This window comes from Indicator indicator, chromosome 38 (genome assembly GCF_027791375.1).
Source record: "Indicator indicator isolate 239-I01 chromosome 38, UM_Iind_1.1, whole genome shotgun sequence".
NCBI classification, from domain to species: Eukaryota; Metazoa; Chordata; class Aves; order Piciformes; family Indicatoridae; genus Indicator; species Indicator indicator.
Window position 1 is genome coordinate 4,788,062 of NC_072047.1, and position 14,134 is coordinate 4,802,195.

At 45.1% G+C, this 14,134-nt stretch overlaps 1 protein-coding gene across 3 annotated transcripts in view; it reads left to right on the plus strand.

Annotated features, from left to right (window-relative positions):
- The first annotated feature begins 7,430 nt into the window (after positions 1 to 7,430).
- The window catches only part of PPP2R2A (protein phosphatase 2 regulatory subunit Balpha), a 32,823-nt gene continuing 26,119 nt past the window's right edge, over positions 7,431 to 14,134 (plus strand). The window contains exons 1-2 of one of the 3 annotated variants that reach the window (XM_054396703.1): positions 7,431 to 7,444; positions 10,104 to 10,162. In XM_054396703.1, coding sequence (XP_054252678.1) covers positions 7,431 to 7,444; positions 10,104 to 10,162 — 73 coding nt within the window. Of the gene's footprint in view, positions 7,445 to 10,103; positions 10,163 to 11,726; positions 11,744 to 13,489; positions 13,527 to 14,134 lie in introns of those variants that run through there. The other 2 variants (XM_054396705.1, XM_054396704.1) reach the window with 2 other exon arrangements.

The following is a 14,134-nucleotide window of genomic DNA, read 5'->3' on the forward strand; positions in this document are numbered from 1 at the left end:
AGAGCCAAGAGCATAGTTTCCAAGGAATGGACATTGACAGCCTGCAGTATCCTCCTCAGAGGCAGAGTTATGTCCTCCGTCTGGACTGCAGCTCTTTGATGCAACACATGCTGCTTTGCTCAGTTTAGACTTGTTTCACCAGGTAAATTTGCATTTCCATTCCTCAGTTTAGCTTACACATGCCAAGTAGTCACAGACCTGAGAGAGCTTTATGTTGTAGTCAAACTCATTTCAAAAACATCAAGATACTGCCTTTCCTCTTTTACCTTTCTGCTTCTTTCAGGTCTATGTGGAGCAGCTTCAGAACTCTGCCAGTGAAATAACAAAGGCTATACTCTGTGGGGAACATTTTTATTGCAGAATCAGCCATTTTACAACTGTTCTTATTTTCTTCAAAGCAGATAAAGACAAACTAGGATTTCAGGACTGGAAATATCTACTTTGGGAGTGATTAAGAACAGTTATGGAGTTATTCTTCTCACTCAGATAAGCTCTAGGGTCCAATTTCTATAAGCGTTTGAGCACCCTGTTCCCTTGAGCTCCTTTTGAAAGTTTTAGCTCATGAAGTCTTTCCCCCAGATCTCAACAGTATTTGCTACCTTCACACACTACACGAAAATTTCTTAATCACAAATGCTACAGCTTCTTTATAACATTCATAGTACACCTAACACTAGTTATGTACTTATGAGGAAAAGAACAACCGAAACCAGAGAACCAGAACACTGGTGAGAACACTAGAATACATCTGAAAAAAATCCTCCTTCTGCAGGCCTTGGTGCCTCACTGTCAAACAAAAATACTGTCTTAAGGAGCAATTTCCGGAACCAATTTCAATTTCAAAACTAATTCATTTGAAAGGAAGAGAATTTGACCCATCTCATGTCTAGATTAACAAAGATCCAGTAAAATAGAAAGGAGTTTTATCAGCAGATCAGAGGTGTATGCTCACAGCCTGTTTGCACAGCTGTGGAGCAGCGAGCCAGGATGCCGGGGCAGGGCTGGGGAGGTTTCCATAGGTGGCAGCATGACTGCAGAGTTCCAGGAGGAATCCAGTGGAGCATCCACGGGAGCAACTTTCCAGGAATTACTTCTCTGCAGTGCTGCCACCCAGGCAGTGGCGCTCTGTAGAGCTGCTCTTACCAGGCACCATTCATCAAGCTTTCCTGCTTTTTGGGCACAGCGTTTTCTCTTTCGTCACTGAAGAGGTGAGAAAAGCTCCGATACTGATGCAATTACAGTATCAGAAAATGCACTTTAAGCTGGTACAGTTCAGTTCTCGTTGTGAGACCTGAACTGGTTGTACTGGTATTCACACATCTTCAGTGGAGAGGAGAAGGAGAACTAGCAGAGTTCCTCTCCAAGACAGGCACATGTCCTGCTGCAATCCACACAGCAGTAGCAGGCAGCTCTGTACGCTGATTTTACTCAGCTGCCCAGGCCTCTGCTTCATCAGCTTCAGGATTCCTGCATACCCTCTGCATCTTGTTTTGAGGATAGTGGTAAAAATGTCCCAAAGGAAGCTGCCTGTTATCTCACACCTGCCTCACATAGCTATGCTTTTGCTTCCCTCTCCTGGCTGACTTCAGCCTAGAAAACGAGGAGAAAATTGCAAAACCCTAATGTTTGTAGAGAAGGCTGAAGAGAAGACATTCCCTTTTTTACAAGCCTTGCTGGCCCATCATTTGGCACCCAAGACAGGATAGAAATTATCCAGACCGTGGGAACTCCCAGCTCAATCTTCCTTGCCATCCTGATACAGCTAACACTGTGCACACCACTTGTTAACCTCAGGTATATCAAGGACAAATACCCCAAGTTGCTCTGAAGAAGCATTCCTGGTAGCATTAACTGGAGTGTCACAAATCTTTGTGAACATATAAATGGGAGAGAGCTGACCAAGCCTGCCCAGGATTCATTTTTGGCAAGGAGCCATAACAAACTCCCAAGGAGAAAGAGTGGTTGGGTTTTGTTTGGTTTTTTTGACTGAAGTTTTCATTTGAAGCATTCTGAGAATTCTGTTAAGTCTCTACCTAAAAAAAAAAAAAAAACAAACCAAACAAAATCACAGCTTAACAAAAACCATTGACTGTAAACCTCACCAATTCTCATTTTGACAATGAATGTTAAAGTCAGTTATAACTTCTCCAGACTTACCCCCTCTTTCACAGCATCTTAACATCAGCCATATTCCCACAAATAAAAATAAATAAGAGGACATTTGCATTTTTCATGTAGCTATTTCTTTAAAAAAATAATAGATAATTTCTTGGTTTTGTGTTCATGATTCTCCACCTTCCTTCCAGTAAAGCCTCCTCCCCAGTCTCCTCCTCACTTCAACTACCACACTGAAATTCCCCTTTAAAAGCTGGCCTCAAACAAATTGCCATTCCTACTCCACCACATTTTCCCAGTCTTCTCTAGCTACTCTCCATGAACCATGGGAAGCTCTTCTACCATGACCCATTAATACTACAAAGGGCAGCTAATGTCTGTCACATTGATTAGATCAGTGCTCTGAGGGAAGCAAAATTCAGGGGGTGATGATGAATTAAATTTTGTTTTCTTCAATTGAAAAACAAAATGAGCACCCAATTAATTGTTCTATCCAGTCCAGACACCGAACTTAATTAACTATTTAATTAAATGATGAATTAATGCTGTTAGCAAAACGTGATATGGGGCACGCCATCCAGTCTTCATCTTCTTTTCCTCCCCTCCTCCCTCAAGTTTTACCTCCACAGCAAAGCAGAAGTCATTGACTAAAGAGTTGTGTCCAAAAATAACCAAGCAAGTGTCCACACTGCTTGGATCTGCCTAGCATCGTGTCCTCACACCTGGCACAGCTCTTGAAATTCTACACCTCCTCAGAGGGGAATTAAAACCCAAGATCTTGTCTGCTTGTGTACATTTTTAGGCACAAGGACTTTGTTTTCCTCCATGTTAAGCGTTTCTAAAAAGCCTAGGATACCTGCATAGCTCTGCAACTCTTCATAGAGTTATCACAGTGGTTCTTGGTCATATTCCACAAAGGGTTATTATTCCCTGCCTTGAATTTCCCAGATAGTTTTAGAGGATGTTTTCATTTTTGTTTTCTTTTACAATTATTCTGGCATCACACAAAATCCTATCCAGAGTGTATTTTACACAGGCATCCAAAGGAACTTCAGGTCTCCCTTAGTAAATAACAATTACAGAGTTATTTGTGCAGCAAAACAATGTTAGATACAGTGGGATAACCCAAATGCATGAGCCTAGTGAAGAAACTATTATTGTTCCCGCTTTTAGGCAAAAGGGAAGGAAGAGATGAGATTATTTGCTTAGCTCATGCAACAAATGTGAAACAGAACAGAGGAAAAAAATACACATCCCTTAAGTTCCTTGTCAGTCTTTAATTAAAACCTTACCCTTGATTTTAAAAAAAAAAAAAAACATAGGATGGGTTCCTTTTTGATAGGTGCTGGAAGCTTTTTCACTGAACAGTTTTGAAAATCTACCCCAAAAAGGGCTGAATCTCAGTGCTGTGTGGAGCAGCTGCTACCATTGACACAACTTGTAAAGTGAAAGGAGCAGTTCCGGTGTAAAAAGCATCATAAAACCTTTGGGAATGCAGATCACTAGGGAGCAAAGCTTGTCTCCAAGAGCAGCTAACTTTTTTTACCTTCACATTCAACTTGGGGATGATTTTTGACAAGATGCAACTGGAAAAGTTTGCCTGGACTATTTTGTTTTGTGGATGTGTATCAAGATGAGGAATGGCAGCAATATTTAACAGTGCATGTAGTTGTGGCCTTTTCAGGAGTCCTAGAAACATCAGACACTGGGAAAACAAAGGTTTGTTGACTTATTACTGCTGTCAACAGAACTCCTAGGCAGGTTGGAATGTGCCTCCTGGAGATCTTGATTTGAGTTGTCTCATGGCCAAAACCACATCTCTAAGTGCAGGGAGGAACACTGGATAAACATCACTCTGGTTCATGCACATTCATGGCTGTCAGGGTGGGCCCTGTGGATGGCGTTTTCCCATTTACTGGATTTTACTTCCCCAACCTTCCCCTCAAGATCAATGTCTCGCCAGTTATGGAAGATTCTGGTGGTGCACCCAGAATGAATCCATTTCAGAATTGACTCATGGGACAGGGCTTTCCTGGTAAACAAAGCACCCATTACAGGCACAACAGAATAAAGTATTCCACAGGAGTCTGATTTTATTTAGAGCACTGCATCACATCATCCACACTGTGAGGATGGCAAACACAACACTGAAATCAGTAGCTTCCTACGACATGGGAGGGAAAGAGTGGTCAGGTCTGTGGATCTGCAAATTTGTCTACACTGGATGAAACCAGGCTACTTGCAACAGTTCTGCTGATGCTGGCACTGCACAAAGGAATCAGAGGAAACAGCAAGCAGAGAAAGAATCTATTTCAAGCTGCTGCAGAAAACACCTCTGTAAATGAACACTGCAGCTTCATTTTCTGGACTGGCTGCTCTTACTTCTTGTGGCAGACCCCAAGTCCAGTTACCTCATACTCATTACTGTTCTAAAAGGACAATAGAGATATAGTGGTTTAAGCAAACAATTGCTTCTTTATGCAGTGTTCCATCTAACACAAGGGAGGGAACACCCAGCAAAAACATGGGGCCTACAAGAAAGCTAGGAAAAGACTTTTTACAAGGACTTGTAGTGATAGGACAAGAGGGAATGGACTGAAGACTGAGAAGGGGAGATCTAGAAGATATTAAGAAGACATTCTTTACAGTGAGGGTGGGGAGGCACTGGAACAGGTTGCCCAGGGAGGCTGTGGCTGCCCCCTCCCTGGAGGTGTTCAGGGCCAGGCTGGATGAGCAGCCTGGGCTGGTGGGAGGTGTTTCTGCCCATGGCAGGGGGTTGGAACCAGTTGTTCACATGGATACAGAATCCATAGTAAAAACAACAGAATCTCTGCCCTGACTCCAGGCAGAGCTGTCACACCTCCAGTCTCTGTGCTGCTCCAGTACTCCCAGCACCAATCTCTGCTGGTCCCAGGACCCTTCACATCAGACACAGCTGAGCAGCTTGCCAGACAGCTGCATCCGCTGTGTGGGCTCTTGGGGTGGAAGGGACTGCCACACTACTCAACAGCCAGAGCATGAAGCTCCTAACGAGGGCATGACACACAGAATCCTCCTCAGGAAGCTCATACAGGTTCACTCGCAGGTGTGCTCCCTTCAATCCAAAGGGAGAGTGTTAAGGAGTCTGTGCAGCAGGGCTAAGTGCAGCCAGTGTGTGTTGGGCACAATAGAGCAGGCTCCGTGACCAAAAACCACACCAGACAATGCCAGCTGCATTTCCTTATACCTCTGGTAAGGCATCTGCTTTACATTGGTACAAGTGAGAAAAATAAAGCCTCTAGTTGTGCCTTGGTAGCATGGGTCCCCGAAGGACCCTGGCCCCAAGAGCAAGGTAAGGATATAGTCCCACACAAGTAAACCAGTTTTCAAACATGTGCCATGACTTTTTCTTAAAGCATGTTATAAATGTTTTAACTGAAAGCCTACTCCTAGGAGCCAGTGAAGTGCTGCTATTCTCTGCTTATTTCCAATTTTTTAAGAAGCAGGAACAGAAAATATTTGCTGGAGGTCTCCAAGGGAATCAACAACACAGCAAGGATTAGAACTAAGGATTTCCTGTCCAATCTGCAAACCACACCTCTCTCCTGTTTACAAAGTGAATTTACTCCCTAGCAGAAAAGCCACATGAATGGAACAATTCATTCTGCTGTTTCAGCCTCCCTTCCTTCCCCTCTCAGTTCATCCCTGGCATTACCTGCAGAGCCTTACCAACCTGTCATCAGGATATGACAAAGCAAAGCAAGCAAGGAATGTTTCAGAACAGTTTCAGCTGCAAATACCTGAGTAATGCTTGTTGAACTAAAGTTTGAAACATTTAAATACCCTAAAAATACCCTGCATTTGTTAATGAGAAATGAAACCAGAGATAACTGAAGTCATACACTAAGGAGTAAGTTAATGAATGTCTAAAGTCAACTACCTGCACATGTCATTTCTGCACACATGACTCAAGCAATACTAGTGTTACTACTCAGAGTAAGTTACTACTAATATTTCCACATATGGTATGAACCAAGACATTTCTTGCCATCAGCTTTCCTTTTTGTTTTAAAAGTCACATTTTCATACTTCCCTCAGGAATCAAAAGCTAAAATCAGCTTGAACAATTTCTTACATTTTTCTGTGATTCCAGCCTGGTTTTCACATGGAAGCTACTGGAGGCTCTTTGCAGGTCTTTGCTTTAGTTCCTCCTCTTCCTGCAATCTGTTGCATGAAGGTGAAGAGTGAGGCTCCTTTCACTTGAGGGTCACCCAGGGCTTCCTAGAGGTGCAGCATGTTATCAGTTCAGTCTGTGCATAAAGTGGTGGTTTTCCCTCCCAGATAACCTCTTGTTACAGCTGTTGGTGGTGTTAACATGTTTCCTCTATTGATCTCAAGGATTCAAAGAGACTAGGGAGCATTAATTGTGTCTTTCTACAGACTAATAGCAGAAGGAATTCTTAATAGTTTTTAAAGTGTTTTTTGAGTATCTAGGTCTTTGTCGCTGATACAAAGAAGCTGTGTTTTCAAGCTGAAGAATGTGGTGAAAACTGGGGCTGGAAAAGACTGAGGCATCTCTTACCTTTACGCAGAGAGCAGCTCTACTTAGACTATTCCCAGTAGATGGTTATCTAATCTGCTCTTAAAAGTGCCTGGTGGTGGATGTGCTGTGGATGCTTTCAGAGATGTAGTTCAGCATTTAATTGTTCTGGTTGGAATAAAAACACTTTCTGAGTGCCTTGCCTTATGTTCTCGGTGCTTACTTTAGCTAAACTGTCCTCACTTCATTTCTTCTATGGCTAGCAGGTCTCCAAGTTATGCTCAAACTATTCTGAGGTGGAAGATAGGAAGTGCCAGGTTATTCTGAACTCTATGCTGTGTTAATTGTAGCTACTAAGTTACAGGAGGGGCTAAATCTAGGTCCTGTGAATCTCTTTTCCTATGGCTGCAGCTCCAGTTCCAAAAAGATTGGAAGCTTCACACAACAGTTCTCTTTTTTTATTGAACTCATCCTCCAATAGAACAAACTACAGTTTAGGAAAAGAAAAAAAAAAACCAAACACAAAACCAAGCAAAGAGAGAGATTAAAAAATAAGAACATATTTTTTCTAGGCATCTCAAATTATCCTTGTTTTCTTCATTTTGAACCTCAGAATACTGAGACCCCTCCCAAACAACCCTCCTAGCTGAAAAATACTTGTTTTCTGCTCTCCAAACAGGTGCTTCCCATCTACCTTTAATATCTTTTAATTTTTGTTCCAGAAGCCTTAGTTTCCCCTCTATCCTTGCCTGTATTTTTGCACTTGCTTTAAAATAAAGCTCCTGTCAAAATGCAAATGCATGAATCCTGCACAAGTCATGCTTAAACAATCCATTAAACTAACACTTTGCAAATTGTGATCTCATCTCAATCATTTTAGTTTAGACCTGCTCTAAACAAATCATCTTTGGATCTGGTTTTAAACTTGTCTTGCAAACTACTGCTGTAATGAACACATGGAATGCTTCCCAAGCCTAATTAGCTGTTCTGTTTGCTTTCACCAGGCTAAAGTCAGGAAAAAAGGCCTTAGTAATTTCTGAAAGAAAATGCTGAGGCTTTCCCTGGGAATAGGCTGAGGCTTCCCCTTTGAATAGCAGAACTTGAATCCAATGAACTTTCCACTGCTGAGATGACAATAGCTGCCTGCTTGCCAGAATTTGTGAGTTTGTACTGCCCAGGTTTGCACAGTGATGGGGGGCTGGGGGCACTCCAAGGAGCAGCAGGTAGTGCTGTCACCTTGCCTGGTTTGGGAAATGGCTCTTGAGAAAATTACTGATAGTTACAGAGGAAACTGATACTTGTGAACCATCTTCTTTGGCTTTTATCATTGTTAATATTTCTACTGAACTGCCCCATGACAGAGCAGGAGAGATGATGCTTTTATGCCACTGAGTATTTCCTCAGCAGTGCAGATGCTCAGAGCTGCTAGAATTTTTTTTTTCTTCTTCTTTTGAAGATTAAAACCCAATGACTTTAGAATTGCTCTAGTGAAGTAGGGCACAATGTATGTCTTTGTAGTGTATGAGTTTAGGGTAGTGAGGCAGGAACTGGAACTGGAAATGCTTAAACCTTAGGCTTCACTAAAAATTTCTGGCTACTGGCAGTTAGGGCTTTAGAAGTGGGACCTAGTTAAAGTGACTTTGGGTTGACTAAATTCTGACAGAAAAAGCCAATGAAAGATCTGTGTGCCCACAGAAAACTTGCTGACACGCTGCAAATGGTGCAGAGGGCCTCCCTGCTTGAGCAAAGCTGGTGTTGGTGTGGCATGCAGAGGCTGGATGGGTTGGGACTTGCACCACAGCCAAGTTTGTGGGTTTTTTTGGGAGTTTGCCTGAAACTCACTGCAGAGCCAGCATCTGCCTGCCCCTTTGTTAAGTATGAAATTCCATGTAGCAGTTTTAAGATGTGACTCAGAACTGTTTTGATAATGGCTGTTAATTAAGTGGCTACACAGATAGAAACTATTATATGAAATTAAGACTGGGGAAACACAATGTGAATATTAGCAAACATTTCTAGGAGCAAAAGGTTTTTGGCTGTGAAATCTCCCAAAAAGCAGTGGAAGCTCTTGCTGAGACACTTGCAGATAGAATGAAGAACAGAAAGCTGTAGGGAGTTGCATTGCCCTGATGTCAGCCTGTGTGTGACCTCTGATGGCTCAGCTCTTACTAAATTCCAGTGATAATTTTGGTAATAATTACTCCCTCTGCATCTAACCTGAGGAGTTGTAGTTCATTATAGTCTAGTCTAATGGGTCAAATAATTACAGGGAAGCTAAAGCAGATCCAAGATCAGTTCCCGAAGGAGTTCTCTGGGTTGCTTGCTCAGTGGGTTTGACATTTAATATAAATCTGTTTTTACTGGCTGCCAGTCGCATTTTGCACTTTGGTTTTTAACTTGTTCTCACGTCTGCAGCTCCTGATCTATACTGCTGTGAACTAAGCACTCTGTATGAAGTTCACTGCGCTTTGACAAAACAACCAGAAATGTTTTTCTGTGGTTCCTTGTCCCAGGATGTTCCTCACTTTTCCTGGAGATATTCTTTAGTCCATAGAGTAAGAATTAGTAATTAAAGCGTGACTGCAATAGCTAAATGTTCTTTAAAGCTTTGTGCTGTGAGTGGCTGTGTATATATTTAATGTAATACCATTCTTGGCTGCCCTGAGCACCTGAACAAACGCTTAAACCCCAGTGAAATCCGAGGGGCACTGGGATGTGCTCACAATAGCGATCCACAGCTGCCAAACATGCTCCTGCTCATTTGCACAAACCATTCACACCAGCGTGAATCCTTGTGCTGCCTGAATTAACAAGCAAGTGAACACCCAAGCAAAGACTGTGATTTCCAAGATGTCTTACTAATTATCCTGGCTGTGATTTAATGTTAAATATTTATTATACTTCATTACATTCTGTAGCTCAGTTAGTTCAAAATAAAACCCTGAAATGTTGGTGTTATGATCCATCCTTCTGGCATGATGATATTAAGACACAATCCCTCTTAGAAAAGGTTTAATTATAAGGTATGCACTAAAGCTTCATTAATTTATATTACAGAACTAATTGCAGGTCTGTTTTTTTTTTTTTAATGCAGCAGAAGTTCTTGAAACAATGTTTGTTCTACTATGAGGGCCAAATTCTGCAGTAATTGTACAGAAGGCAATGAATGAACTGGAGTTTAGTTGCACATTTTCCTGCTAAATGGTTGCAGGCCAGTTCTGGCTAGGGTTGGAAAGGATTTTTTAAGGAATCCTTGGGGGGGAGGGGAAGAAATATCACATTTTCATTCCCAGTTGGGTATCAACTAAACACAGCCACAAATCTGTAGAACTGAAGGAATTTGTTCTTCAGCTCTAGGAAAGGTGGAGCTGGGTGTTAAGAGAAGGGCCTTAATGCCGTAGCGATCCAAAGAGAGCCTGTCTTGACTGTGAAGGTTTTCAGACTTGCAGTGTGTTTGGGTTTAGGGTTTTGGATTGCTCTCAAAATGGACTAAGAAAAATACTGGGTTCCAGATATTCCCAAACCTAGGTGAGTTGCAGTTTTTGAGAATGCCCCATGTGTGCTGAGTGCTCTTTCAAACATTGTTTGCAAGATTGATTTTCTATTTTTAATTTGCATATGCAGTCTTTTATCAGGGATGTAGAGGTACATCAGCATGTGTCCAAAGCAGTTGGTGGCAGTTTTCTGGTGTTTACTTTCACATACTTGAGAACCTGTGGGTGTGTTTAAAGGATGTTCAGTTTCCAGTGCTGTGTTTTGTGTGTACCAGACTAGGAATTCCGTGGTCTCTCATTTAAGAAAAGCATCTGCTTGGGTGGCGTGAGCTGGAAATGCAAAATTGGTGTACATGTGATTGCAGGAGACTTGTTTCAAAGCACGTTGCGTTTGTGGCAGTGCTGGGTTTGAAGGATAAACTCATGAATCTCCCAAGGGTAGTCTGGACCAGCAAACTATACCCAGTCTGAGAAGAAAATGTTTGCACAAACATCTGTGAAGGGAAATGGATGACTTTCACAAAATCTTTAATTGTACTGAATCAATTATCCAACTCCTCTATGCTAACTACAGCTGAGATTTTAACTGGGACCCAGCGAGCTAAAAAAGGAGCCTTCGTCCTCTCTTAGCCAGCAGGAGTGGTGCCAAGCTGGGCTCGGCTGGGTCTTTCTATGCAGCTCTTGCTGACTGTCAGTGTGAAAGGTGGATGGAGCCTAAAAATGGCTTGGAGCATGGCCGGGTGTATGCAACGAATGGCAATGAGAACGGCACAGAAGCGCTGGGCTTCTCCGGAGAAATCAGAGACCGAGTCTGCAGACGTTATGGAAAGCATCCAAGAGGACGGAAAACGTGCATCAAACAGGTTTTGTGGCTACAGCTAGGAACTGCTGCGCGAGGAAATGACAAGAGAAGGAAGTGAGCGAGTGGAAGGAAGCAAAAAAACAAACCAAACCAAAAACCAAAAAAAAAAAAAAAAACCCAACCAAACAAACCGCCACCCCCCAAACCCACAGACAAAACAACCAACCAACCAAAAAACCCAAACCCAACAAAAAAAAAAAAAAACACAACTCAAACGACGCCCCGGAAGGAGGGAAATAAAGGGTGAAATATAGAGCGTCCTGCCAGACACGGAGCCCTCGGAGGATGCTTCCCCTGCAGGGCCGAGCCCCGGAAAAGGCCCTCGGCGCCATCGACCCGAACACGGAGAGGAAGCGTCGGCGGGTGCAGCCCCAGGGCGCGGAGCAGCAGCAGCCCGCCATACAGCCTCGCCATACACGGAACCGTGAAGAACCCGCTCTGCGGCCCAGCGCTACGGTGGGTCGTGAGGGACCGTCCACGCCGCCCTCTTCGAGCACCGCCCCGCCCGGCCCCCCCGCCGAGTGACGTCACCCCCAGGTCGGCCGGCGCCATTTTGAAAGTGGAGCGTTCGGGGGGGGCCGGAGCGAGGCGCGGAGTGGGGGCAGCCCCAGAAGCGGAGCCGGCCGCACCCCCGCCGCCATCCGCCGCCATCCGCCCCCCGTCGCCGCCCCTCGTCCGGCACCGGCGGCCCCGCCGCTCTGCGCCGAGACCGCCCGACCCGCTGCGGCCGCTATCGCCAGCCCAACATGGCAGGTAAGGGGAGGCTGCCCCCGCGGGGCACCGGCCCCTGCCGCCGGGCGGGGGGCGCAGGTGAGGCTGCGGCAGCGGCCTGCCGGCCACGGGCACTGGTCAATCATCGTGCCCCGCCTGCCTCAGCTCGCCGGGGTTTTCTCCCCGGCTGGCGGAGCGCCTCGCAACCCGCCGCTGCCTTTCTCGAGCTGTGGGTACCGGCGTGCCGCTGCCTCGCTCGCTGCCCCGGCCCCGCTCTCCCCCGGCTCGCCTGCGCTTTCCCGATTTATCCCCCCCCCCTTTGGGGGAGTCGTGTTGCTCTCCCACCCACCCCTTATTCCTTTTCCTCCCTTCCCAGGGAAGAAAAAAGCCTACCCCAAAAGCAGGCAAGCAGCGAGGCGGAGGGGCTTGGTGGGGGAAGGGGTGTGTTTTGAAGTTGGGTATGCAGGAGCCTTGCAGACTGGGTGGGTCTTTCGCCTCCTTTTCCTGGCTGGCTTTTCCGCCCCACAGACGTTAGGAATCGGGTCCGTGTCCGAGCCGTGCGCTCAGGTGGAGTTGGTGCGGGCTGCACAGAACAGGGCTGCTGTGCGCGGGGAGGTGTCGAGGTGCAGTCATGCTTGTGTCGGGAGTGAACTGCAACCTTCTGCAGGGTGTAGCTTCTATGCATCTGCGAATAAGAATAAAATTAAGTACAGGGTGTAATTAAATAATACAAGTCCGGCTGTGTTTTCTTTCTTATTTCTTCCTGTGCTCGCTCCCCGTTTTGCATTCCGAAGTGCTTTTGGTAGGCTAGAAGTGTGTATGCATAAGACCTCCTCCTTTTTACTTTTCCAAGAGATTTCTTAATTTGGAAATACCTCCGCCCCCTCCTCTGCACGTTAATTGTCTTTTCAGCGCCTGGCATTTGTAGGAGCAAGCGGGCTGGGCTGCACTAGGTTTGTGCTTTGGTTTTTTTCCCCACACCATATGCCCATGCTCCACCCTCCTCTTTTTGTTGTAATCGTGGGGAGGGAAAGTTCCAACTCGGTTCAAGAGAATTGTATGAAAACCAAAATTTTGGTCATAAGTAGAATGAGCAGGGGATTTCTTACAAGCTGTACCCTTCCAAGTGCTTCCATGGTGGCAGCTGCTAAATGGCAAATGAGGCTGGAGAGTGGAAAGGGGATGTGTTGTTGATGTGCTGGGGAATGGTAGGGGGAGGTGTGAGGTAGAGCTCTCCAGGGCAGCCGCAAGCCGTTCCCTCACATAAGTGGGTGCTTGGACTTGCCTTTGCCTCCTTAGGCTGCCTGCTTTGCACGGCTGTAATCCTTCAGGAAAGAAATTAAGGCAAGGAAAAAAAAGGCAGATTGGACCCTGATTGTGTTCCAGCACTTCTCTCAGCATTCTGAGTCACTTCGGGTTTTTTTGCAAAGATTGTTTTGAGGTTTCTGATTTCCTTGTCTTGGACATTTTCCCACCCTTAAGTTAGTGTGGAAGCATGAAGAAGTCCCTTCTCTGTGCCTTATTGCCCCCAGAGCTGTGGCAGGGCTCTGGATTAATGTGTAAATGCCATCTGTTGCTCAGCCTGTTGGAGCTGTGCTTAGGAAAAGTTCCATTTTGACAGTGGCTTTCAAAAGAATTGTAAAAAAAAAGTCCATTTCAGCCTCTTCCTGTATGTGCTCAGCCCTGCAGTGATTTGCTCAGCACGAAATGCAAAAGAAATGGGTGGTGGTTTTTGGTGCGTTTTGGTGGCAGGGTTCAAATGAATCGCTGCCTTCCGCCCGGGCAGTAATGTTCCTGAAGTTTTCTCTGCGATCCGTTTTCTATGGTAGTAGAGCTCGTTCACATCACGTTGTTTGCTTGCTTTTCTGCTCGGATTTGCTGCCCTTTGTTTTTAAGACTCATAAATGTTTTCATTACTTCAGCGAAGAGACTAAAACTGTGGAAAAACTCTTTTTCTTCAGCCTTTAGTGGAGGTCGAGTTGAGTGTAGTGTAAGCGAAGGAGGCCCCTTGGGTTGCGTTGGATGAAGGATTGAAGCTTTCCAAAGCGTGCATCTTAAGTTTGTGTGTGTCTGTAGAGCGTTCTGACTTCTGAAGGAGGAAGAAGGTTCCTATGCAAGAAGATGTTGGCTTTAAACGTGTGGCCCGAGTTAGCTTGATCGATGTGCGCGACTCCAGCGAGCTCTGGGTGACCGGTGGCTGCTGAGCTGAGCGCTGGTGTCCCGCTAATGCCAAAACAATCCCTAAAGGAAAAGGTGGGGAGGGGCGGCCTGGGACTGTGCCTCCCGCTGCTCGGGAAGTGGGCGTGCACCGCGCTGGTTGAGATGTTCTGCTGCTGACTATTGTGTGCTTGCTTCTGCAAGGGGGGGTGGTGTCTCATTTTTTTCGTTGATTGTGTTTGGTTTTTGTTGTTTTTTTTTTTTTTTTTTTTTTAG